Source organism: Nycticebus coucang, chromosome 13 (genome assembly GCF_027406575.1).
Source record: "Nycticebus coucang isolate mNycCou1 chromosome 13, mNycCou1.pri, whole genome shotgun sequence".
Taxonomy (NCBI): domain Eukaryota; kingdom Metazoa; phylum Chordata; class Mammalia; order Primates; family Lorisidae; genus Nycticebus; species Nycticebus coucang.
This window is the reverse complement of record NC_069792.1, coordinates 53,025,938-53,053,919: the sequence shown is the minus strand read 5'-3', so window position 1 is coordinate 53,053,919 and position 27,982 is coordinate 53,025,938. Positions and strand designations below refer to the sequence as shown.

At 33.9% G+C, this 27,982-nt stretch overlaps 1 protein-coding gene across 1 annotated transcript in view; it reads left to right on the top strand.

The window, feature by feature from the left end:
- The window catches only part of PIP4P2 (phosphatidylinositol-4,5-bisphosphate 4-phosphatase 2), an 86,635-nt gene extending 63,646 nt beyond the window's left edge, over positions 1-22,989 (top strand). Inside the window, exons 6-8 of the mRNA XM_053558849.1 lie at positions 7,302-7,354; positions 21,424-21,514; positions 22,619-22,989. Coding sequence (XP_053414824.1) covers positions 7,302-7,354; positions 21,424-21,514; positions 22,619-22,762 — 288 coding nt within the window. The 3' untranslated portion in view covers positions 22,763-22,989. The remainder of the gene's footprint in view (positions 1-7,301; positions 7,355-21,423; positions 21,515-22,618) is intronic.
- Positions 22,990-27,982: the final 4,993 nt, after the last annotated feature.

The window sequence follows — 27,982 nt, the reverse complement described above, 5'->3', positions numbered from 1 at the left end:
ATTCTAACTCTTGACCTTTTCGATGTGGCATATTTTTCCCTCTCTATTTTCTCTTCGCTCTTTAATTTTCTTCAGTCCTCTGAAATTTCATGAGCATATGCCTTTATGAGCTTGTTGTCTGGATACTCAGCGGGCTGCTTACAGTCTACGGTTTCCTCCATTCCTCTTTCTAGAATGCCCGTGCTAGATCACCCTAACTGACTCTCTCTCTCTTTTGTATATTTTCTTTTTAATTTTGGTGTTTTGTGTTACTTGCTGAGAAACGTCTTCAACTCTATCATCTAAACTGAATTAAAAAATTTTAATTTCAGATGATCTATTGACTTTTTCATTTTGAACGTTTGTGCTCTGATTATTATTTTCTTTTTTGTCAGCATTCCCGTCTTTATGGTATCTTTCTGTAGCTATTCATTATGTATTTTTAAAAGGCATTTTTTTTCCTTTGACATGTCTTTTGCCTTGTCTCTGTTTTTCCCCTCTGTTCGACTTTTTTTAATTTATTTTTTAAGAGATGGAGTCTTTTTTTTTTTTTTGTAGAGACAGAGTCTCACTTTATGGCCCTCGGTAGAGTTGCCGTGGCCTCACACAGCTCACAGCAACCTCCAACTCCTGGGCTTAAGCGATTCTCTTGCCTCAGCCTCCCGAGTAGAAGAGATGGAGTCTTTCAGTGTTCCCCAGGCTGGTCGGATCTTAAATTCCAAGTTGCATGTGATCCTACTGCCTCAGTATTTGTTTCTCCTTTATTCAAACTTTCATTTTTATTTAAGGGTAAGTCTGTGCATGCAGGTGGGGGCTGATGATGACTCCTCTTCCTCCTCCTCCTCTTACTCATCCTCTTTTATTCTTCTCCTTATCCTTCCTCCTCTTTCTTTGAAAAGCTGTCAACTATTTGTATCAACTCGTCTATTTTTAGGGCCAATCTCTTGTGAGAGATATGCCTGAGAGATAGCATTCTAGGAACTAAAAGAGGTAATATGGGTGAGGATCTTACCCACTATTCAGACTGTGGGCTTTAATGAATTACTTTGTCTTTAGAATGGTGTTTTATTCTTGCCTTCTGTGCCTGGTGTTCCTAAGTCCATAGGCTCTCTAGTCCCATTTCTTTTTAGAATAAATCACTCTTTACTTACTTGGATTGGGAAGGGTAAGTTTTCTGGTTTTATGATATGGAAGAAGAAATTACAAGCAATATTCTAGTTGCTTTTCCCAGCTTTATTGGGATATGATTGACAAACGAATTGTATATATGTAATGTCTATAACTTTATGTTTTGATATACATATAAATTGTGAAATGGTTATCATAATCGAGCTAATTAAACTTTTTGATTACCTCATATAGTTACCTTTTACATGTGTGTGCTAAGAACACTTAAGATCTACCTAGATAGTAAATTTCAAGTATATAATACAATATGGGAAACTGGAGTTACTATGTTGCACATTAGATCCTCAGAATTGATTCATCGTGCCTAGTGGAAACTTTGCATTCTTTGACTAACATCTCCTCATTCCCCAACAGCTCCCCAGCCCCTGGCAACCATCACTGCAATCATGGAGTGTTTGTCTTTCTGTGTGTGACTGATTTCACTGAGTGTCATGTCCTCTAGGTTCATTTGCATCATCACATATGGCAGGATTTCCTTCCTTTTAAAGGCTGAATACTATTTCATTGGATGTATATACCACATTTCCCCCCTCCATTCATCTCTTTACAGACTTTGGGGTTGTTTCCATACCTTGGGTATTGTGAATAGTGTTGCACTGGGGTTGCAGTTTGTGTAGTACTCCTGTTTCATTCCACTGTTAACCCTACCAGTACCTGACTTCTCCTGGGCTCTTCAGCACGAACCAGCCTGCTGTCATTGCTGTTATCTTGCCATAGGCAGTCAAGTTTCAACTTCCCTCTCACTAAGTGAATTGCCAAGTACTCATCTGCTTTCCAGTGTGCTAACTTCAAACTCATTTCTCCTCTATTTTCTTTCTTTGTCCTTATGGCATACAACTAAAAATTGATTTACTATTATTTTAGTCAGGTTCAGACAAAGAAATAGAAATGCATACATTTATTCAATTTACTACATTTAACCAACATTGCTAGGATTTTCTGATCTAGTAGGACAAAGTAAGTTTCCTTCCTTGCATTTATATTTTACTGATTAAATCAGTAACTAAATATATAAATTAGAAAATACTTGGTGGGAATAGGTAACAATTTTCTTTTTAAGAATCACTGTATGTTGATTTAATATAGTGACATACTTTGTAGATCCCAACAGATATTAAGAGAAGTAACTAAATTAAATATGTATTTATTTAAGCATATTTGTTATTCTTTTTCCTGTATGTAACAAATTATATTTTGAAAAAAATGCAACTTAAAAATCTTCAAAATAGATTTTTTTCAACTTACTTCAGGAATCTCCCTTCCACAACTATCTTGCTTTCTGCCCCATCATGTTTTATTTTTTAGTCCTTGCCTGGAATACTCCTTTGCAGTCACATTACAAATAAGTGGATTTGATTTATTAAAGTTTGTGTACAACTTACTATGTTAAACTATTTTAAATTGCACTGGGCATTAGGATAGGTGCTGACGAAACAGTGGGGAACTGGGAGCTTCTCCATTTTCATGGAGAAAATCAAAGAGAACTGCTACAGAGGCTTGTATTTAATTTTTTGGAATTATCTGGCAGTGAATTCTAGAGAAGGATCTAATCTCTAATATGAGGGAAAAGACATTTAAAATAAGAATTATATGAAATGTGTTTGAACTAGAGTAAGGAGGTGCATAGTGTTCTTGGTGGACACACAGAAGCATCTGGTCTAGAGTAAGTGACACCACAGAGGAGCTTTATGCTGACTCCTGTATATATGGATGCTGTGTGTAGAATGGATCGCACAGAGGAAAGCCTGCAGATGCACAAGGCTAGATGTTTAGCTTTTATTATTCAGCACAGTGATAATGATGGCCAGGAATAGCTTAAGGAATTTTAAAGAGATAATTACTATACTACTAATGTGATAGCAAAAAGTGAGGGAAAAGGAAAATCAAAGAGAACTGCTACAGAGGCTTGTATTTAATTTTTTTGGAATTATCTGGCAGTGAATTCTAGAGAAGGATCCAAGCAGAGAGTTGCAGGGGTGCCCAACCTTTTTTCTTTTCTGCCACATATTGGAATAATAAGAGCGATCTTGGGTCACATGTTAAATATAAAAACACGAATGAAAGCTGATGAGCAAAGAAAAAGAGGTTCCTGCCTTCCTTTTGTGATATATCTAACACCAGAGATCACCAAAACAGTCCCCAGATAATCAGCATGTAGCCCACAGGTCATAGGTTGGACATCCAAGGAGAAGGATATGTATTGGTATACGTATAATTCTTAATATTTCAAAAAGTAACTTATGCATTTAGATATTTTTCCTCCAAAATAAAATTACTAAAGAAATATGCAAGCCCGATGCTAACTTCTAAAACTGGTTCTTTTTTATTTAGTATTTATTGCAGACAAGTGAATCATATAATTATATTAATACTATAATATGATTAAAAACTTCAACTCTTTAGCAAGAAAGGATGTTTTGGATTAAAATATGGTGTTTAAAGAGGTTTTCAAAATTTCTGGAAAACAGGTTTTGGTTATTAGAGGATCACTGGTCAGACATTTAGAGTGGATGTTGCTTTTGAAAGTTTCAGATTAATGAGAGATGCTCAGTGTTATGAAGAATACACTGCCTGCAAAGCTCTGAACTCTGATTTAAAGCTATGTCATTATTATGTGATCACGAATATTCTTAAATCCTTTGTAGTACAGCTATGTTCTTTGCTATTGGGATAATTCATTTACTTATTCCCTACTTTGTTTTAGCCTTGGCTTACAAGTCCCAAAAGCAATTGAAAAAGTTACAAAGACAAGTTCAATAAGATTGAAAATAAAATATGAAAAAAATCAAGAAGAATAAAAAGTAGGGCAGAAAAAATGAGATAAAGTCATGCATAATTCAATTATGCATAATGTTTAGTCCTGTACAGTTGATAAAATTGGGCTGAATCTTAACTGAGTTTTCTGAGTCAATGAAGAGCGGAAAATATGATGTTACAAGATGTTCATAACATTTTAACAAAAAGATCACATAGCAAAACTTGCTGAAATACTGAGACTTAAGAGAGAGTTCTCCCATGGGATTAACATAAAAGAACTATTGTCTGGAACAGGGTTTTATTATTTTTAAAATTGTAATTTAATAACTTAGTTTTCTTCCACCAAAATAAAATCACGAAAGTAATATGCAAACCAGAGACTAACTTCTCTATGTTCTGATAACGTCCTTCTGTTCATAGAAACATCTTTTAATATATCAATGTTATAATGCTCAAGTTAAAATTGCAAAGAATTCACAGTATTCATGCTATTTATTTCACAATTTCACTGGAACGATGTTTAGAAACCAAGTTTAGAAAAAGTAGATTTGTGTTTTCCAAAGTGTATTCAATGGCACATTAATGTCATTAATTTTTATAGGTTAATAATAGGTATTATGTCAAAAAGAATTTCATGATCTTTGGGAATTGCTTGGAGTATTCTTTGGCACTTTTCTCATGCATCATTGTTAATATCCAAAATAGAGTTTTCATGTTGCATGTCTAACTGATTTTTTTATCCTCCAAACCATTTTGTGTGTATTATCTGTCCAGAATAGTGTTTCAAAGGGCATTATTTGAAAAATAATTTCTTGGAAGAATAAAGTGAATATTTAGTCTTCAGTGAGTCTTCCATGAATGTAGAAAAGTTTAACACAAGTGAAAACAGCAGGGTTTAATCCTGCATTTTGGGGGCCCATGTTCTCTGATGAAGGGCATATGCAAAAGCTTTGTCAATCAACATCGTAGAGGTTGTTATTTCTTAAGAAAAACTAAAACAGCTTACATACAATATGTGACTGAAGGTTCAAACTCAAGTGGACCAATTTAGGACGTTCAGGCAGGGTCGGCTTTTCTTCACTTGGACATAGGGACAGATGGTTTGGTACTTTAGCATAGAGAGATAGTGGTTTTGAACATATGTCAAAGTGTTACCATTCACCTGTTATATATATCCATTAAATATATAAATGTAAATATAAATTCCAGCAGGGCGCTATTGAAATTACTAGTTTCAAGTGACATAGGTTTTTTTATATGCTTTCTAACATTAGTTAAAAAATAGATCTGGTGGAAACTAAGTTCATTTGTTACATGGAATGGTTAGAAATAAGTCAAATATTGGAAAACCTGTACTAAAAATTATGGAGTTTCAGAGAAATTGCCTTTAAACTTTCTGACAAAAATAAGATTTTTTATCGATTCAGACTTCAAAGTCTGGCAATAAAAGTTTAAGAATTCGGGGGCATGAATTTGAATAAGAGAACAATAGTAAGTTACCTTATTTTCAAAAGCATAGGTATTTCCATTCATTTGAATAGATGATGACAAAATTATTTCTCAAAATATGAGGTTTTTCTGCTCTTGGTTTGCTGCATTTAAGAGAGTAGAGGATAACAAAACCAGATGTGTTGAGTTTCTGGCTATGTAATTTACTAATTACATGTTAAAGTCTCAGCTGTTTATCAGTTATAATTTATTTTACCATGCATAATCTGTGCTAAAATGAAGAACACTATAAAATGATAATATTAGACTAAACAATCTTAGATTGGTCATCTAAAATTCTAGAATTTCTATGCCAATGTGTTAATCTGAAATCATGGATTATGGGTTACTCTTGACTAAAGTTTTTGAAATTGCCTTCTCACACCATCTTGTTTCTTTTAACTATGAGACACTTAAATTTTTTATTTATAAATAATATTTGAAATGATATTACAAGTTTAGCCACCATCCATAAACATAAAAAGCACTTAATATTTCTTTATTCTTTCACTGTTTAATATTCTATACCAATTTCTATAGAAACATATATAAACTTATGTCCAGTACATGAAATAAGAATTATAGAATTTTCACTACTAAGAGGAAGTTCGAAATAAACCAACTTGTTACAAAGTAGTAAGAGAAATTTTTGCTGCTCCTTGAAAAAAATGTGCCCTTGATTTGACATTCGCAGATTTTGAAAAATAATCATTTTGAAGAGTGAACATTCCTATAAATTTTCATTTCTGTTTTATCTCAGGACTATATGGTCCTACTATAACTAAAAGAGATCATATCAAGGTTAACTAAATTTCTTGAGGTTTGATATAAAATGAAGAAAAAGGAGTCTAGGAAACCTAAATTATTTTTTCCTTGAATCTACTTACAAAAGAAAAAGGGAAATAGCATTCACCAGATATTTTTGAAATATTGTATATTATGTGGAAAGTATTTGAATATGAATAAATTTTTGAAAGCCTATCATACCTAGCAATGAGGTTTCTGAAAGGAAAAGCTAGTGAACTAGAGTTCCAAACAAAAATTAATTCTAATAAAGAATTTGTTTTGATCATAGAACTGCTGAAGAAATTCCTCTAAAACTATAAAGAAAATATACTTTATAAGAAGGCACATAAAAAATATGATAGAAGGTTGTTAGAAAGTCATTTTTAAGGCTATTTTATGGGGTAAAGATTTACTTTAAATTTATATCACGCATTCTTTCAAAGACTACCTACTACTCATAAACCATTTCCAGTATTTGAAAGCATTCCTATGGGGAAGCTCGCACATTCTATTACTTGCACTTACAGGGAAGAAAATTGAAAGAGAAAATTGAATCATAGTTGTGTATTTTTGTAATGTGATGTGAGCGATGACGGATCAGGAAGCAGTTCCATGACTTTTCTTCTGCCCATTTCTAGCTTGTATACTTCATGTACTTAGTGCTTTTCTCACATAATAAATAGTTGCATTTTAGTAATAAATCTAAATATTCAAGTACTTAAAAGACTTGTCCTTAAGACTTAGAGGAAAAGTAACTTTTAGGGTACGTAAAATGTGTTTTATTCACTTCCCTGTAAGTGAACCAAAACATACAGCCAAAGGAGATGACCTTAATTATGGCATTACTTTCAGTTTTCATCATAAAGCAATCTAGATTGCGTCAGAACCTTCAAAAGTCATGGGAACTGTTTCTGAGAGAGATCACAAATTATATTTTAAGAGAAGGGAATGTAAGTGTTGCAGGGGAAAGCTCATGTAACCATGAGAAGGTGATCACTTCTCTTGTGATCCCTGATGACATTTAAACTAAAAGAAACATTTTATCAGATTGGATAGTTTTCAGTTGTTTTTCTTTTCAATTCCTGTCTTTATTTATTTTACAGTGGATGGAACTGAGGTTCAACACTCTGGCAAAATGCCCGCACTGCAAAAAAATGTAAGTTGGCTATCACTGAAAGACCATTGAGTACTAGAGAACTATTTAGAGCTCAGAATCGTCACTTAAGTATATTCGGGTTTTAAGACATGCTATAGAATGAATTCATGCTTAATATATTTATATATTTTAAGACTAAAAATCATCCTTAAACTAATTGGTATATTCCATTTTGAAATTAAAGTTATTTCCTTGATTATCATTCTCTAAATGGAAATCAATTTCTAATAAGTGAAATTGATAAAACCATCAGTAACTTGGTGAAGATTGTCAAATGTCCTAAGAGGTTATGATCTGTTGCAAATAATCTAAAATTTATGTTTATAAAATGGGCTTAATCTAGGGAAAATCTAAAGTGTTTTAGACTTCATAATTAGGTCATTATTAACCTTTTTCATCTCTTGTCTAATAAGATTATTGCCAACAGGAAAGTTTGTATAATTATTCGTCTATCTTAACTATTCACTCTTTTTCTCTGTATTCACAAATGGTGTACCTAAGAAAAATAACATAAGGCAGTATAAAAATGGGAAATAAAACAAGACCTTTTGATTAAAGACATCTTATGGCACTTATATGGTGGGCCCCAGGATTCTCTAATTTTCTAGGAGGTCTTATAGAATGAATATATACATGTCGTTGTACTCACAGATACGATTTATTACAGCAAAAGTATGCAAAGAAAATCAGCCAAGGGAGGAGGTGCATGAGGTAAAGTCTGTAGGAAACGGGGACAAGCTTCCTTAGTCCTTTCCTGATGATGTCCTCCAGCAATGAATTGTTAGCACACACATATAAAATGTTATCTACCAGGAAAGCTCTTTTACAGACTCAGTGAGAGCTGGTCACCTACTACTTAGCACATACCAAAATTACCGATTCCCAGAAGGAAAACAGGTGTTTAGCATAAGCCATATGCAAATAATCCATTCACACTTAGCCATTCTTATCAGTTAGGAAATAGTAGGAACTCTCCCCAAATCTGAGTTTTCAGATGTGAGTATGGGCTAACACTAGTCCCAGGCCTATATTGTGTTAATTCTCTCTTGTATAGGATCTGTTTTGGTAATATCCTTTTAATAAAAAAATTCTTTTTGTTTGCCACTTATGTTTGTGAATTATAACTTAAGCAAAGTTAATTAAACAGAATTTTTTGACATTTCTATTTTTATAATTAAAAATAGAGGCTCGTACTTTAATTTGTGTGATCCTGAGTGTGATATAAAAGCATAGTTTCTAGAGAAAATAATTAAAAAGTGTTCAAAAATGTAACAAAATATCTCTATCTCTACTAGATCTGATTCCAATTAAATAGCTTTGTGAAAATAACTTCTTTACAGCATGTTTTATTTTATTTATTTATTTATTTATTTTTTTGCAGTTTTTGGCTGGGGTCAGGTTTGAACCCGCCACCTCTGGTACATGGGGCTGGTGCCCTACTCCTTTGAGCCACAGGTGCTACCCCTTTACAGCATATTTTAGCTTCCAAAGAACAGATATTTTCTTCATTTATTTGAAGAATTAATAATTCAAATTTTTAAATTTATTGAATCTAGTAGAAGTGTGCATTTGTAGAAACAGAGCAGCTAACCCTAAATAAATCAACAGGAACATAGATATGTGTTTGAGGGACCCTCCCACATCCTCCCGCAGTGTATGTGAATACGAATGTGAATGATACTTATTTTGGTCTATTATCTGTATTTTCACAACATGAACAAAGTTAAATCTTTAGTAGAACATTCAATTGGATTAAAAAAGGATTTTTTTACAGAAAATAAAAAGCAGAGACCTCTTGGGATTAGCAGACTGTGCTAAGCGGGTGGTGGTTGCTTTATATACACATATACACTAGATGTAATCTTTATAGCAGTCCTGGAATTATAGGGATTATTACCCTCATTTTACAGAGAAGAAACTATTAAGACAGGTTAAAGAACTTGCTCAAGGGAATTGCTTGGTTAATTATTTCAGTACAATGGCAATATTTTTGCTAATAATAAAGAAGTATTGAATGTCTAGATACTCTGATTTGTGAAGACATCACAAGGCAGAGTATTAATATGAAGAAGAATTTGTCTCAGCTACTTAGGGAATTACTTATATAGAAATTCACATGGACTAAATCAGCTTACACACTATTCTGAGAGGAAAGTTTATAAAATTCAAGTCACATGCTAAACATGAGAGGACTCGTGGCATTCATTACTTATTTGAGTACGGAAACTGTTATCACATGAATACTCATAGCTGCTATCTAGATTTTTCTTTATGAATGTTTTTCTTCATAACAAAATGACTGGTCATCTGTTGGAGTAAGATTCTGAGACTGAATTTTATTTCATTAAGCACAAATATTCTAAAATTATTTTTAAGTCACAGGAGTTACTAAATTATTACTATGAAATGATGTGTCCTGTGCTTATTTCACAAAACATGTGGGGAAAATTTTCCCTAGCGTTCCAAAGACCACGGGAGCATTTTCTCATGTCACTGTTTCTTGCTCATGCAGTAGCTGAAGGCAATGTTTTCTTTATTGTGGCCACCCCCAGACTGGAGATGTGTTTTGAAATACAGTTTGCACTGTATTTCCATGTGAATGTTATAATGGGCCTCAGACTCTTAGAGCTCTGATTTAATCCGTGATAATGATCATTGACTATCATTTCTTTGGCATCACTGTTGTACTCCTTTGTGAAGCACTGCCTACCCTTTCAAACAATAGACTGTTTTTTTCTTGCTGTTTAGTGCTATCTTTTTTTCTTTTTCTTTTTTTTTTTTTTTGTAGAGACAGAACTTTATGGCCCTCGTTAGAGTGCTGTGGCATCACACAGCTCACAGCAACCTCCAACTCCTGGGCTTAAGTGATTCTTTTGCCTCAGCATCCCTAGTAGCTGGGACTACAGGCGCCTGCCACAACGCCCGGCTATTTTTTTGTTGCAGTTTGGCCGGGGCCAGATTTGAACCTGCCACCCTCCGTATATGGGGCTGGCGCCCTACTCACTGAGCCACAGGTACCGCCCTAGTGCTATCTTTTATAATTATTCATTAATTCAACAGTTTTGTATCAGGTATAGGGTAGCAGAAATAAAAGATGTAATTTGCTTCCAAAGAACTTAGTCTTGTGGGCCCTGGAAGAAGAATAGACAACTGCAATAAAGACTTTAGTGCTTTGTAAGAGGTATGGCTAGCACGCTCTGCTATGAAGAACACCTCATCCAGATTGGAGAGAAAAGGAGCACCAGAGAAGGTTGTAGGAGGGAGTGATATATGAACTAAGTTATGAAAGATCAGTGGGAATTATGTGAAAAAGATGGTGAGGGATAGTTCCTATCTATCTACACAGAAGGAGCTGTCTGTGTAGATGTGCTACTGAGGAACTGGAAGAGAGAGACCGAGTGTGAAGGGATGAGAGAGATTTGGGTGAAGATTGACTTTATTTCTGAGAGGCTGTGAAACCATTTACTAAGATAAGGGATACAAGGTCTAGAAGAAATATATCTTGCAGAGGATGACAAATTTGTTTTTGAATATATTAAATGTAAGGAAAGCCCCAGGTTTGCTGGATTGGCTAAGTCTTCATCCCATCTATCTACTTTCCCAATCAGCAGTCTTGGATCAATATGGCCATAGCTTCTCCTTTCCTTTAACAAGATAACTGAGAGTTGAATTTCTTTTTTATTGATTGGCTCTGTACAAACATATAGCTTTATACTTCAGATAAACATTTGCTCTTTTTTGTGTCCTTGTTTAACTGCCTCCCCCATTCCCTAAAACAGCTGTTTTGAGTACTGTTCTTCTTAACCCCTCAACTCAGTGTCCCCAACCCCTCTATCTTCACACTCCCTATCCATAAATCTGTCTCTATCCATGCTCACCTCATTTCCTCCTTTCAGGGATGCAGGTCTCTTCTTTCCAGGCATATGCTTTCATTTGGTTATGGTACCTCATTCCCTCTGGAGTAAAGCACAATTAGCTATCAGTCCTACTAGGCCACTGAATAATTTGTTCCTTATCTTCCTTGTTTTATCTGTAGCATTTGGTTCTGTTAATCATCCTGGATATGTGATGGTTAATTTTAGGTGTCAACTTGGCTGGATTAAGGAAAGGTAGGGAGCTGCTAAAGATGACTTCTAGATATGTTTGTGAGGGTGTTTCTAGAGGAGACTGGTGTGCACGTTGGTGAACTGAATGCAGAAGATTTGCCCTGAAGGTAGGACACACCAGTCAATAGCTGGGGCCCAGACAGAAAAAAAGAAAGCAGAGGAAACCTATTTCCTGTCTCTTCTAGAGCTTGGACACTCTTTTTCTGCCTGTGGACAGCAGAACACCCATTCTCTCTGGCCTTTTGATTCCAGGAATTATAACCAGCAGTCCTGCATGCCTTCAACCTGAAACTGAGAATTACACCATCATCTTCCCTGATTTTGGGAACTTTGAAGTTGGTCTGAAACATGCTACCAGCATCTTGGGGTCTTCAGTTTACGGCCTGTCATGAAAGGTCTCAGGCTTCATAATCATGTGAGCCAATTCCCCTAACAAATTACCTCTCCATCTATCTATCTTTCTATCTCCTATTGGTTCTTTCTCTCTGGAGAACCTTGACTAATACATTGGGGACCTTTTTCCTTAAAACTTGTTCTTTTCCTGGTTTCCAGATACTGCTTTCTCTTAGGTTTCTCCCACTTCTCAGTCTACTCCTCTGTGGTTTCATTTTCTCTTCCAAGTTGTTAAATGTTGCTATTCACCAGAGTTGGAACTTAACCCTGTAATAACTATCTTTTCTCTTAATGTTCCTGCATTATTTATATGACATTAAATCACCCCAGATCTTTCTTCAGAGCTTCAGATGTACATATACAATCTCTATTCACTATCTTGGCTACAGTTACTTCAATTTAGTATCTCATGGTCATTTCAAATACAATATAGCCAATTTCCCAACTTCACTCTATAAACCAATCTTTACGTATATTGGTTAACATGCAACATTATTATATGTTATACATAACATATTAATGAATGTCTCTCATAGGCCCAACTGACCAAGCCAGAAATCTAAGTATATGTTGTGGTCACACTCCATATTAAGATGGTAATGTCCCATCTATTCTGTCCCTTGACATTTCAATTCTATGCTCTTATTCTCACTGTTCCTACTTTAGCTTATGCTTTTGGTATTCCTTACAAGATTATTACATTGGTTTTTTAATTTATCTTTTGGCCTTCAATCCTGTGGTTTTTTGATCTATTTACTAGTGTAATAGTCTCTCACATATCATTTTAAACTCTCTACTATGGATATCTTAGAAGCTTTCAAATTTATGCTCATGGTTTGCAGTTATACAAGTCACTTTTCGCCATTTCTATTGTTTTCTTAGGTTTGTTTATTTAGTGGGATATATATTATTCCAAGGAATAACTCAGAATAATACCAAAAGAATTTACTTGGCATAAATGTACCATATGGTATATGATAGGCCCATTATTTGAATTTTCTGGTTCTATCTTTATTTGCCATCACCTCTATACACAACCCACCATCTCCCAGCCTCAACAAATTCTTCTAATCCATAAACATATTATATAATTTCTTGCTTCTGTCCTTGAATCTTATCCTGCTAGGCCTAGAATAGCCTGGATAGTCCCTTCTTTACCCTTATCTACTTGGAAAATACCTATTTAACTTCACAAATCAAATTGGCTAAAACATCCCTTGCTTCTACTACTCATCTGCAGAAACTTTCTCTGACAGAAAGATTATTTTGCTGCTTGTTCACTGAACATTTTTTTCATACCTGAACAATGTGATTGTTACCAGCTAAAATGACTTACTCCCATATCTTTTCAAATCTTACTCTATCCTTTAAACCCCACCTAATAAATCCTTTCCTGGCTACTTCCCCTGAAAATTATAACATCAAGAACGTTCCTCGACACCTTTTTCTCTTATGAATTTTTATAGCAATGGCTACACTAGCATTTCCCAGGTGTTTCTCATGATCCTAGTGTTTCATAGAGTGTTTTTGTAAAGGGGAAGGTTAATAATTTGAAGACTGACTAGTTAGATGTTTGGAAACATTGAATGATCTTTTCCTCTTGAAGATTCACTATCCACATCTTCATATATGCCCTTGACTTTCACATCATTTTAAATGCATAGCTCAGCTCATATGAAAGCTAAGAAAATTCTTAGGCACCAAAAATGAAAATGAAAAAACAACCAGGGCTATAGTGAGGACATTTGCAAACTCTAGGGACCTAGAGCTTGGCGTTTCAGTGTTCAAGTAAAGAATGAGAGGGAAAACATTGGCCTTGCCGAAGGTGGAAGGGTCGGAATATCGCTCCCTCCCAATAGACGCCGTAAAGTACTATTTTCCAAAAAAAGAGTAGGTCACAGAAAAAATAGTCGACCAGAAAAGAAAGATTGCAAAGTGGAAATTTATAAGAACAGTGAATTTAGCTTTATATTTTATGTCATTTATATGGTCTAGAAAAACGTAGTCCCAGAAAATTATTTAAATTGATTTAGGTTGGTATCCCTCTAGAAAGCCTCTTTGCACAGAAGGATTTCTTATATTAAGAGCTTCCAAAATAGGCCAGGCCTTGTGGCTCATGCCTGCAATCCTAGCATTCCAGGAGGCTGAAGTGGAAGGATGGCTTGAGCTCAGACATTTGAGACCAAGCCTGAGCAAGAGCTAAACTTTGTCTCTAAAATCTATAAAACAAACAAAAAAGAAAAACCCCAAAATAAAATAAGTAGTAAGCAAAAAAGATCTGCTAAAATAAAAATTCCATAAAAATTGCTAAACATTAGAGGAAGCAAGATACCAGAATCATAATCAGCATTGATAACAAACAACATAATTAGATTCCTAAAGATTTCAGATTTATAATTATTTATTACAGAATATATTTTAATCGTATATAAAATATTTTTAAAAATGAAAATAAGAAAAAATAAGAAACCATTAAAAAATGGCCAAGTACTCACACAAGCCTGTACATGAGTGTTTGTAGCAAATTTGATACATGCAACAGCTTGAATGGAATTTGTGCTGAGTGAAAAAAGCCAGTCACAAAAGGTTACCTACAATAAGATTTCATGTTTGTAATATTTTTTGAATAATAAAATTTTATTATTTATTTATTTATCTTTTGAGACAATCTCACTTTGTCACCCTTGGTAGAATGTTGTGGCATCGTAGCTCACAGCAACCTCAAACTCTTGGGCTCAAGTGATCCTCTTGCCTTAGCCTCCCAAGTAGCTGGGACCTGCCACAATGCCCAGCCATTTTTTTAGAGATGGGATCTCGCTCTGGTTTTGGCTCTGGCTCAGGCTGGAATTGAACTCGTGAGCTCAAGCAGTCCACCTACCTTGGCCTCCCAGAGTGCTAGGATTACAGGCATGAACCACTGTGCTTGGCCAAATAATAAAATTTTAGAAATGGAGAACAATAATGGTGGTATAGTGGGCACAAAGGGAGGGGTGGGCAGAAAGTAGGTTGTTGTAAAGGAATCATTACGGTGATAGACTATTCCATATTTTGACTATGGTGATAGATACATGAACCTATATGTGATAAAATTGTAGAAAATTAAAAACATACAGGCAACAAAATAAGAAATCTGAGTATTGGTGAATAGTGTGAACATTAATATCCTACTAATAATGTTGTAGTTTAGTTTTACTAGATGTTACCATTGAGGAAATTGGGTAAAACATACATGAGATCTCTTTGTATTATTTATTATAACTTATGAATCAATAATTGCCTGAAACATTTTCAAAAACTAGATATATTTAAAAAGAAATAATAGAACTTCTAGAAAGTAAATGTTACAGAAATTAAAATGCAATAGGCAGGATAAAGAACAGATTAGATAAACCTGAAGACTACAGTTGTGGACTGGAAGAGAGGTAAGGGAACTACCCCCATCCAGCGTAGAGTGACAAAGATGAAAGTAAGAGTAAGAGAACATACATATTAGGATGTCTAATATCTATTTGATCCAGAAAGGAAATGTAGAGGATGTGATAGGTGCATTTGGAAGATGTAATTACTAAGAATTTTTAAATGTATGAAACACATGAATCCTTAGATTCAAAAGAATAATGAAATCCAAGCAGGATAAATATAGTATTTTGTAGTAAAATTGCAGAAAGCCTAAGAGAAAGAGAAATTAAAAGCAGAGGAGAAAAGGTAGATTTTCAATATTAAAAACATAACAGTTCTGTAAGCAAACTTCTCAACAGCAGCAATGGAAGCCAGAAAACAAGTTTTAAAATATTTCAAAATACTAAGAGAAAGTAACTATTCAAGTGGCATTATAGACTTATCTAAACCACTGTAGAATAATAATGAAGGTAAAATAAAGATATTTTCAAATGCAAAGCCAACCAACCAACCACCACCACCACCATCAACAAAACCCAGGGAATCTACTACCATGACACCCTCACTAAAAACAAAACAAACAAAAATGTTAAAAGATGAACCAAGGAGGGCGGTGCCTGTGGCTCAAAGGAGTAGGGCGTCAGCCCCAGATACCGGAGGTGGCAGGTTCAAATCCAGTCCTAGCCAAAAACTGCAAAAAAAAAAACAAAACAAAAAAAAGATGAACCAGGGAAAATGGAAAAATATTCCAGAAGACATTTCTGCAATGCAAGAAGGAAAGGTAAACCAAGAAATTGTAAACATTCATCAAAAATCCTCACAAAATAGTAAAACAGCAATATCAGTTGTTTTTATTAATGTTAAAATTAATGTTAAAAAGTTGGAGGAGCAAAAATACAATACAACTGAAATATACATTGATAACATCAAAACGAGAGTGGAATGTTGGAGTTAAAACTTTCTAACATCCCTGTGTTTATTGGGAAGGTAAATTTATGGAATGACTACTTTTTAAAAGGTATGTAAAGGCCAGGCACAGTGGCTCACACCTGTAATCCAGCCCTTGGAAGGCTGAGGTGGGAGGATTGCCTGAGCTCACGAGTTCAAGACCAACCTGAGCAAGAGCAAGACCTGTTTCTAAAAAATAGCTGGGCATTGTGGCAGGCACCTGTAGTTCCAGCTACTTGGGAGGCTGAGGTAAGAGAATCACTTAAGCCCAAAAGTTTGAGGTTGCTGTGAGCTGTGATGGCACTTCACTCTACTGAGAGTGACCAAGTGAGACTCTGTCTCATAAAAAAGAAAAAAAGATGTAAAAATTTTAAGTACAACTGCTAAATGAGTAAAATAAATTATAAAACATTCAAAATAGTAAGTGGAAAATGAAATAAAAGACTCAGTCAATCCAAAAGAGGGCTTGAAAAGAGATTAGAAAAGCATAGAAAATACAGAAACAATAAAAAGCCAAAATACAATGTCAGAAATAATAGACTAGGTGTAAGAACATCTATATACAATTTGAAGAAGAAATACATGAAATATAAGAACATAGAATGGAAGTAAACAGAAAAAAAATACAACCATGAAAAAACTAACAAAAGAAAAGATATACCAGGCAAACTCTAACCAACATTAAAATAGTAATATTTATATACCTTAAAATAGTAGAGACTGCTGTTCTCTTCTTCCTTTTAAAAAGGAACTGTGACTTTTACTGGCCACCCAGCTAGACAATGTGTTTTCTAGCCTTTTTTGCAGATAGTGTGGCCATGTGTTTAAGTAGCGCTAATGGAATGTGAACAAAAGTGATGAGTATAGTTTCCTGATACTCTCCTTAAAGACAAAGTTGCTTATCTTAGTTTTCTTTTCCATTTTTCAATTTGCTGGAAAAGGCAACTGTAGCAGGAACTTTGTAGGTTGCCCATGTAGTCTGGCGATGCCAATTAATCATGGAATAGAGCAATCTACCAACTTCAAGCTATACATTTAACTTTGAATTTTATGTGCTAGAAAAATGAGCTTCCTTTTAAGCTACTGTTTTCTGTATTATAGCATTAAAATGCTATAATTTATATTGTACTCTTTAGGATAAAAATAACAATTATGGTTATGTCATCAGAAACATAAATTGTGAACTTGTGTGCACCAAATAATGTAACTTCAAAATATATAAAACAAAAATTGGCAATTATAAGGACTATGTTCTTGTGGATCAAGACAAATACAAAAAGCAAACTTTTAACATCTTAAAAAGGAAAGATAGAAAAATATTTTTATGAAAAATATAGGAAAGAATTTCTTAAACAAGGCATAAAAGATCTCAAACCCCAGGGCAGGGTGGCTCACATCTATAATCCTAGAAACATAGAAGGCTGAGGTGGGAGAATTTCTTGAGGCCAGTAGCCCAAGACCAGCTTGGACAGCATAGCAAGACCTTATCTCAAAAAAAAAAAAAAAAAAAAGAAAGAAAAGAAAAATTAGCAAGATGTGATAATGGTAGTGTATGTCGGTAGTCCCAGCTACTCAGGAAGCTAAGGTAGGAAAATCTCATGAGGCCTAGGAGTTCAAGCTTGCAGTGAGCTATGATCATGCCACTGCACTTCAGCCTGGGTGATAGCATGAGATATCTCCCTACAAAAAAGCACAAACTTTAAAGGTAAATATTGACAATTTAAAGCATACTAGAATAACCTTCTATTATGTTGCTTTCATTAATAAAAGCTCTTCATCAGAAGATGTTATTAAAAATGAAAAAATAATTAAGAAAACAGGCTGTAAGAAGATATATTCGCCATATATAGCTGCCTAGAATAGTATTCAGAATGTATAAATTAGTAAGCAAAAGACAGCTGAGACAAAGGGGTAATAGATATATATAAGCAATTAACAGAAAAAGAAAAGCAATAGCCAATCTGCATTTGAAAAGATGTTCAACCTTGTTATAAAATAGAGATGTACATATTAAAACCACAATAACATACAATTCATGTATGTAGAATTTTAAAAAATGAGAACAATACCAAGTAAACTGTTGATAAGAATTTGAGTGGAGCAATGATAGTTTTCATTAGTATTGGTGGGATATAAATTTAAAGTTGAAGATATGCCCATAATACAACCTAGCAATTCTATTCGTAGGTGTATGTTTTGAGAAATTCCTACATATGTAAATAAGAAAACATAAAAGGCTATTCAAAGCAACATGGTTGTAATAGCAAAATATTTGGAAAAAATCTGAACGTCCATTAATGGTGAGAATGAGTCAATTGTTATATCATGTAATGAAAAATACTTGTGAAAATGAATCAACTAAACCTTTACAGAGGAACAAACAAACAAAAGGGGCAAGTCACAGAAGCATATAGTTAACACAAACATAAAGTTTAACACATGCAGAACAATGCTACATGTTACATACAGAATTAGATATGTATTAAATATGTAAGGGATTTTGATTCATGCAGTAGATGCTTGTTGGTCATTCCTTTATCCCTGTGATGAGATGGTACTTGAGTTATAGTGGAGCAGTAGGCTATTTCTTTTCTGGGAAGACTTCTCAGAAATACTGACTGATTATGTTGAGTGATGAAAAAAGACATAAGTTTTCTAAGCGGAATTCATGCATTGAAATTAATGTACTAAAGTATATTCTCTTGGCTCATAGAAAAATTGCTTGAATATTCACTTAGAACCTGTGGCTTACTCAACACATGATTCTAATAAATTTAGTTGGCTTCTAATGCTTGGTAGATTAGAGACTGACAGAGGCAGTTACACAGATACTAAGAAGAAACAATAAGCAGCTGTCAGGTCTAAGGCAGGGAAAAATCACCAAATGGGTGCATGACAGTTAAAATTAAAAAATCGTCTAAAAGAGGTGGCGCCTGTGGCTCAGTGAGTAGGGCGCTGGCCACATATACCGGAGGTAGCGGGTTCAAACCCCGCCCTGGCCAAAAACTGCAAAACAAAACAAAACAAAACAAAATCATCTAAGACTAATATAGCACAAATGCAGTGAATCCTACATGTCCTGGTAACTCCAGATAGCAAGCTTTATGGTACAGTGATTAATGATGGCCTCAGGTCATCTAGATATTTATGTTTGGGTTTAGGAAAGTTTATGATATATATTTGTAGTAAATTTAATAATTTTTATTTTATTTTATTTATTTATTTATTTTGAGACAGAGTCTCAAGCTGTCACCCTGGGTAGACTGCCATGGCGTCACAGCTCACAGCAACCTCAAACTCTTGGGCTTACACCATTCTCTTGCCTCGGCCTTAGAAGTAGCTGGTACTATAGGTGGCTGCCACAATACCTGGCTATTTTTTGGTTGCAGTTGTCATTGTTGCTTAGCAGACCCAGGGTTTGAACCTGCTACCCTAGTTGTATGTGGCTGGCACCCTTGCCAACTGAGCTACAGGTACCGCCAATTTTATAAAATTTTTAAAAGATTCAAGAATTAAAGGAAAGATTTTCATGCAAAGCTAACCTCTATGAAATAGTATATTACTGGGCGGCACCTGTGGCTCAGCGAGTAGGGCGCTGGCCCCATATGCCGAGGGTGGCGGGTTCCGACCCAGCCCCCAGCCAAACTGCAACAGAAAAATAGCCGGGCGTTGTGGCGGGCGCCTGTAGTCCCAGCTGCTTGGGAGGCTAAGGCAAGAGAATCACGTAAGCCCATGAGCTGGAGGTTGCTGTGAGCTGTGTGACACCAGGGCACTTTACCGAGGGCTGTAAAGTGAGACTGCCTCTACAAAAAAAAAAGAAAAAAGAAATAGTATATTACTAAATTATACTAGTAAGTGTCGTATTTCTGTATTTTACTCATTCAGCAGCCATTCCTTGAGAGAATACTATGCGTTAGGCAGAATCTTCACACTGAGCACATAAAGGTGAATCAGATACTTCATTATGTCATTGACCAACACAGTGCCTGGCACATATGTTAGGCATATGTATATGTTAATATATATATATAGAGAGAGAAGAAAGCACTAATTTGCAATTGTACTTCTGTTATACTTGTTATCAGCTTGGAAATTAACAAAATTAGAAGTGGAGACAGCTAAATATTATTGGGTTTGGAATTTCAATAAAGAAGGATATTAACAATATATACTTTTATGAATTTGCTAGAGGCTTTTTGGCAGTATGTACTAAAAGATTTTTAAAAGTTTAACCCTTTAAACTTTGCAATCCTAATTCTAAAAAGAAGCCTTAAGAAAATGATGAAAAATAAGCATAGTACTCTTAAATGATGCTTTGCTAGCATTATTTACAATAATGAAAACACTTAAAGTGTACAGTAGTAGAGAATCGGTTAATTATGTTATATTCATCCATCATAATTCCAGTTTGAGAATACTTCATAACTAGGAAAATGTTCACACTATATATTGGTAAGTTCAAAAAGTTGCTGGGGCAAAGTGTGCCAAATTGTTGAGTGACTATTTTGTGGCAGTGGTATTATAGGTAATTTTCTTTTTTCTTTTTATTCTTTATTCTATTTTCTAAATTTTCTACACTGAACACATATTGTTAAAATTATAAAAAAACAAATGCTATTAATAAGTTAGCCCTGATTTTCCATGCTAGAATAGATTTCCTTTTTCTTTTCTTTCTTTCTTTCTTTTTTTTTTTTTTGTGAGACAGAGCCTCAAGCTGTCACGCTGGGTAGAGTGCTGTGGCATCACAGCTCACAGCAACATCCAGTTCCTGGGTTTAAGTGATTCTCTTGCCTCAGCCTCCCAAGTAGCTGGGACTACAGGCATCCACCATAACGCCCAGCTATTTTTTGGTTGGTCATTTTTGTTTGGCAGGCCTAGGCTGGATTTGAACCCTCCAGCTCTGGTGTAGGTGACTGGTGCCTTAGCCGCTTGAGCTACATGTGCTAAGCCTGATTTTTAGAAATAGATTTTTATCTTGGAAGGTTATTAGGGACCATAATGGATTTATTTTGTGAATATTATCAATGACCAAGCCACAGTAATATCATAAATTTCCCATTTATGATTTTGTCACTCATTAAAAATGATATTTTTATGAATGTTCTTAACTATAAGGTTGAAGAAATGAATAAAAGTATAAAAATAATGTTATTAAAGCCAAGATGAAATGGAGAATCTTTATGAAAATATATAATGTTCTCTTCTGCTTTCATGAATTTGCAGCTCCTCAGTGGGTAGTGCACTTCCACGAAGACGCTGCTGTGCATATATTACCATTGGAATGATATGTATTTTCATTGGAGTTGGATTAACTGTAAGTATTACTTTGTTATTAAAATTCTTTCCTCTTTATCAGTAGTCAGGGATGAGGTCTGCATCAACTTCCAGTGATACCCCTGAAGAGGCTGCCTTCTCGGCATGCGACTTCAGGAGGACTAGGGACAATCAGAAACCCAATCTATAGACTTGGGTTTTGTGCTTGTTTTGTTTTGCTTTTGTTTTTGAGGCAGGGTTTCACTTCTCTGTCACCCAGGCTGGAGTGCGGTGGTAGCATTATATGTTACTGCAACCTCAGATTCCCGGGCTTAAGCAATCCTCCTCCCTCAGCCCTTAGAGTGGCTGGGACCATAGGCACACGCCACTATGGCCAGCTAGTTTTTCTATTTTTTATAGAGATGGGTTCTCACTCTTGTTCAGGATGGTCTTGAACTCCTGGCTTCAAGCAACCCCCCTGCCCCAGCTTCCCAAAGTGCTAGGATTATAGATGTGGGCCACTATACCCAGCTTGTGGACCTGTTTTTAATGGAACTTGCCTATCAGGTGAAATGATGTTTTGGACTTTCTAATGCCCATGCTTGTGGGGGGACGTTACCATCCCTTTAACAAAAGCCCATTTGTTTTTATTTAGTATGTGAACAAATTTTGCTTGGCCAAATGTAAAGCAACGTTTTTCAGCTATGGAGATCTAAGAAATTATTTGTCTTTTTATCCAACTTAAACAGATTTATTACCAATATGGGGATAGCTTATTTTTAGAGGAGACTGAAGCTAATCAATTAGTATGGGGGTTATGCCAGAAGAGGAAGGAACTGATCTGTTTTGATGCCATTTATTTTCCATGCTTCTTAGTTCCTGGGCCCGTATTAGCAATCTCCTACTGTGTTCCATGGGAGTGAAAAGTTATATAGATAACTCCTTTCAGAGATAACATTTTAATGTCCTTTTTAGGTTACTTCATAAAATGTGTAGTTAATATAAGTAGCAGTGTTTGTCAGTTACAGTCAAGAAATATCCCTATTCTCATTTTATGAAGACTTTGTGGCTTCAGTCTAGGGATACATTTCATAAAAACCATGTCTGCAAACAGATTTTTTTTTAAGTTTCTAATATTTTGTTTTTATATTGCTTTTTGTTTTAGGTTGGAACTCAAGATTTTGCGAGGCGATTTCATGCAACCTATGTTTCTTGGGCAATAGCTTATCTCTTAGGTTTGATCTGCCTTATCCGAGCTTGTTACTGGGGAGCCATAAGAGTCAGTTATCCAGAACACAGTTTTGCATAGGGTTGCTTAAGATTCAGTGATGCAATTGAGAGTGTCGAGCAATTCTTGATAAGCTACTCTGGACATGTTTAAGTTATTTATCCTGATGGATTCCATTCTGATTTATGCATAATAGTTTCAAGACTTTGAACAGATGCTCATTGCACTACATTATATGCAAATAGTTTGTTTTGCTGCTAGCTTTTCAGACTTGGAATAATAAAGCTGTGTTTTCATGTTCTTTTACATCTCTTAAAGATATTTTTGGATTTGTTACCAAACATTAATAACATATAATATATATGTTACCATATAATTTGTTACCAAACATATAATAACACCCTTTCATTATTTTTAAATCAGTTATTTCATTACTTGCTAATCTGTGAGTATTCCCAAGAAGTGTTTATAAATGTTTCTACAATAGTTTCACATTTATACTTATATTTTAATTAAACAATATCAAAATTGCTTGCTTAAAATCTAAGCAATATGCATTTTGCTTGAACTGCTTACAGTAACCTTAACCAAGATTATAGTGACCTTATTTAGGAAAAAATAATGTAGTGTACCTTCAAAGACTTGACATTCTTATCAGAGAAAAAAACATTTCTAGATACTGTATGCTTGTTTTTTGTTGTTTGTAGAAAGATACAATATTTTGGTAATAATTTAAAATACAAGATTGAAAATATTTATTTGTCCACAGTTGGAAATGTTGGATAAATGTCTTCTCTCAAAGATTACAGGACTTTTTGTCTTTCATTTTTGTCATTTTATTTACCAGTTATAAAAGATCTGATCTGGATTTATGGAATTTAATGTAAATCAGCTGTATGTATTCTTTTATGGGGACTGGAAGAAGTATTTCATATAACATGTTTTGTACTGTTTAGCTGATTTAATCAAAGATATATTTACATTGGGTTGTGCTCGTTTTCAATAGATCATGGTAAATTTTTTTCTTACTGGGATAATTATGTACTACTTATCTATGACGGGAGCCTATGACATTTCATTCTATTGAAAATGTTAGGGTAGAAGTACTCTTACCATTCTTCTCAAATATAACCGATCAGATAATTACTCAAAATTATTTAAAAAAATAGATCACAATGAGCAACATTGTTTTCTAAGAATTCACTGGGATTTATGCAATCAGCTCTCACACTGCCCATCTTAGCAGTTTTGAAAAATAAATTGCTTAATTAAGAAGTAATATTCTAAAGTCTTTAATGTAGTAGAATTAGCTGAATAAATTAATTAGTGATTCCAAGGGTAAGACTAATATTTTAAATTATTTGTGTTCCTGACTAGTTTAAAAATGTAGTCATCAGAGAATTTGGAGCAAAATAAATGTGTAAACTTCACAGAATTAGTGATAAATGTATAAATGCAGTAGCTCAGGATTATATGTACCTTTGAAAATACACTAATAAAGATTATTGTTCAAAAGTTATCTTGTTCTAGTCCGTTAAAAAAAAATGTCATTTTCAAAATTGCCTAGAGAATCATTCTGTTGAGTTTTCATGTTTAAGAATGCGTATAATGTTCTTTATATAATATTTGTTTTTCTACTATTTTAATGGTTTTATTTTTAAAATATAGATTTTACATCCATTTTTTTTTTTTTTGTAGAGACAGAGTCTCACTTTATCGCCCTTGGTACATCCATTTTTAATACACTTGATATTTGGTATGAAAGAATTTCTTTTCCTAATGGTTAGCAGCAGTGTATATTGGAGAATCCATTCTTTCCCACATTGATTTGAAATTGCACACTAAATTATATGCTACATGATTATATTCCTTTTCAAATATAAATCCATGAAAGCAGGAACCCTGTTAGTCATATTTGCTGCTTCTTTCTTGTTCAGAACAGTTCCTAGCATATATCCTAGTGCATATGTGCTCAATATACATAAATGAATATGCATAAATGAATGAATGAATTAATAAGTATTTTACATTCTTACATATGGTACAGGCTGTACTTTATATTTTGTACCAGAAGTTATAGGTAGATATTTGTATAATCTTAGGTTAAAGAAAGACTTTCCAAATGAAACATAAAAATAGAAATCATATAGGAAAAGATGGAATGGATGATTAAAACAAAACAAACATAAGTAATAAGTGAAGCCAATAAACTGATGAAGTTATTTTTAATTAGTAGAAAGATTTAATCTTTATAATATTAAATTAAAGGGACTAAAGACATGAAAAAGCAATTCACAAAAGAAGAAATATAATAGGTAATAAATATTTTATTCAATTTACTAATAATCAAGGAATGTAAGTTAAAACAGAGAGATACTATTTTTATCTCCCTTATTAAAAAGAATTTTTAAAAGCAATAATGTCCCTGTAATGTTGAGAATATGGGAAAACACACAGACACACACACACACACACACTCACTCATATTCTTTGACCTAGTAATTTTATCCCTAAGAATTTGTCCTAAAGATATTATGAATAACAGAAAAATATATATACATGATGATGCTTATCACATTTCTGTTTATAACAGAGATTAAAAACAAGAAGTAGTCTAAAATGAAATATGGAATTGATGAAACAAACTGTCACCTCAGTCCTATGAAGTAATAGGCAGTCATTAAGAATATAATTAAATTTTTCATCTTTTTAATTGGAAATGATTCACAAAATATTTTGTGATATACACACATAGACTGTGATCCACTTTCTGAAAAAAATTATTTCATGTGAATATATTAAAAACAACCAAGGAAAATTAAAATGTTAAGCATGGTTATCTCTTGGGTGATGAGACAGTAATGGGTGAGATTTTTATTTTATTTTTGAAATAGATTAATAATTAAAGAGTAAGCTTTACTCTTGGTAAATACAGAATGGTATGTGATGATTATATCAATATTTGTTGCATATTTTATTTTGATTGTTGAAGGATTTTGAAGTAAATTTACTTAAATCCAAACCAATGAGTTTCACTGATAAAACTTTTAAGTCAAGATATATATATTTAAACTTAGTCCCATATGAATTACCTAAACTTTTTAATTAATTGAATTCAAATGCATGAGATACGCAGGTGTTTTTGTTTTTGTTTTGTTTTGTTTTAAAGTAGAGCATGTCTTCCAGTCCCATGGGAATATAGAAAGTGATAGGAAAAGTTTATTTGAGAAGAATATACCATGGCCACTAAGTAGAAAAGGAAGGATTTGCTTGTCCCTTGCTCTCCAAAGTAGTAAAATTGCCTTAGTTATTCTAAGAAAAGAGGAAAATGATGGCAACATGATTGGGTAGCCTCCTTGAACATGTCATTTGTGTGTGTGTGTGTGTGTAGAACAAAAGAAAGGAATCCAATAATAGCATGTGTCAGATACAGTGCTAGCCTCATAAAATGTGCTGTTCAAATGTTCACAGGAACCTAGGAAGCAAGTATGGTATTCTAGTCTCTGTATTATCAGAGAAAAATTGAGGTGCTTCTCCCATAGAGCTAATGAAGTAGATATTGACTTGGACAGGAATCCGCATTCAAACAATGATTCCCAGATGATTGTTGTAGGTTTTTCTTGGATCACCTTGAGAAACACTATACTACACCAGGTTGAAAATATACTCACACATTATATCCACTTTCTCTGGCATCCTTATTTTCACATATAGAAAATCTATTATTATATTTGAGTAAATAATGCCATTTCTTTTGTTTAGTTTTTATATGGCTATACTTGCATTTATATGGTATCATAGAACTTACAGCCTTTCCCATGTTCGTGATCTGCATAAATTGCTATAAAAGTATAAATTTTCATTTATTCAATGTTTAAATGTAATAAGCAATGAAGAAAAAGCCTTAGTGTTTGAGTCACCTTACATATGCTAATATTTAATGTCTACGTCACAGCTATGATTATACCATTGAAGAAGCTAAGAGGGGTTAAATAATTAAAGTCCATTCAACTTATATGTGATGAAGGCAGCTGGAATAAATAAAACAGCTTTATGCCTCCAAAATGTATCTGCCTTCCTCTACAAGAGATTTTATTGTGCTAGATACTGTATAGAGACTAACTTTTGAGTTTTATGCCCCCTGCTGTTCATTGTCTATAGCGCATCTGTGGAAGAAAATCAAAATGTTTGCCCAAAATATTCGTTTCAAAAGAATAGAATATTCTAGTTAAAAAAATATTTTCATTATTTGATATTATACCCAGTCATGTTAATTTTAGAACATTTTAGTTTATATGACAAAGTATCACATATATTTATTTTTAATAATTAACACAAAATTATAGGATGGCTGAGTAGAAATATTTTCTATTACAAGGAAATTGACATGCAATTAAATTTAAATATTGTAACTTAGTTTTCTTTTTCTTGTACTGATTTTTCTTAAAATGATTGTTAAATAGCACAAAATGCTAATAACAAGATTTGCAAAGACTTAATTTTCATACTTATTTTACATGCTCAAGTACAAATTTAAATAAATATTATGCTTTGACATTTTGCTAAACTTGAATGTGTTTGACTTGAGTTGGAATACTACTTGAAAACCATAAAAGTAAAATTGCGTCACTACATTCATTTGGTGACTTCCACAGAGTAAGATATCAAGTAAAGCTAAAAACTTAAGAAGTGAGTATAGTTTGTAATTTAGCAGATGACAGTCTTTGATCTAACAGTTTTTTCAGTTATATAACTAAAAGCTACTTGAAGGAACTTACTAAGTAGGAAGTGATCACACACATTGCTCTAGTCATTTTTTTTTAACGTCCTAAGGGACCTATTCATATATACGGGTAGGAACTAATGGTAGGATTTAGCACTGCAGAAAAGTTCCCAGGATTTCCATACACTTTTGTGAAAACCCTTCCCATGGTGTCTGACATTTTCACATCAAATATACCTTTGGCTTAATATTTGGACATTTAAATAATCTTGGAGGAAATGCATTAAGTTTTTATTAGTTATTATGCCTTTAGCAAGAGTTTAGGAGATGTTTGGAAAATTTTTTAGGGTATATATAATGCCATGTGTTTTCCTGGTCTCTTCCCTAAATACCGGTCTTTTTCTTTCTTTCCCTTATAGCTTCGTCCTTACCTACCATCTGCTATCCATAGTTTTTTTTTTTTTTAACTCTCTCATAATCGATGTAGACTTCAGTACCTGGTTTTTATTCTTAACATACACCACTGATTTAGTTGTCAATGTGAATGGCCTCTTATGCTGTGGTCTGGACTCACAGTT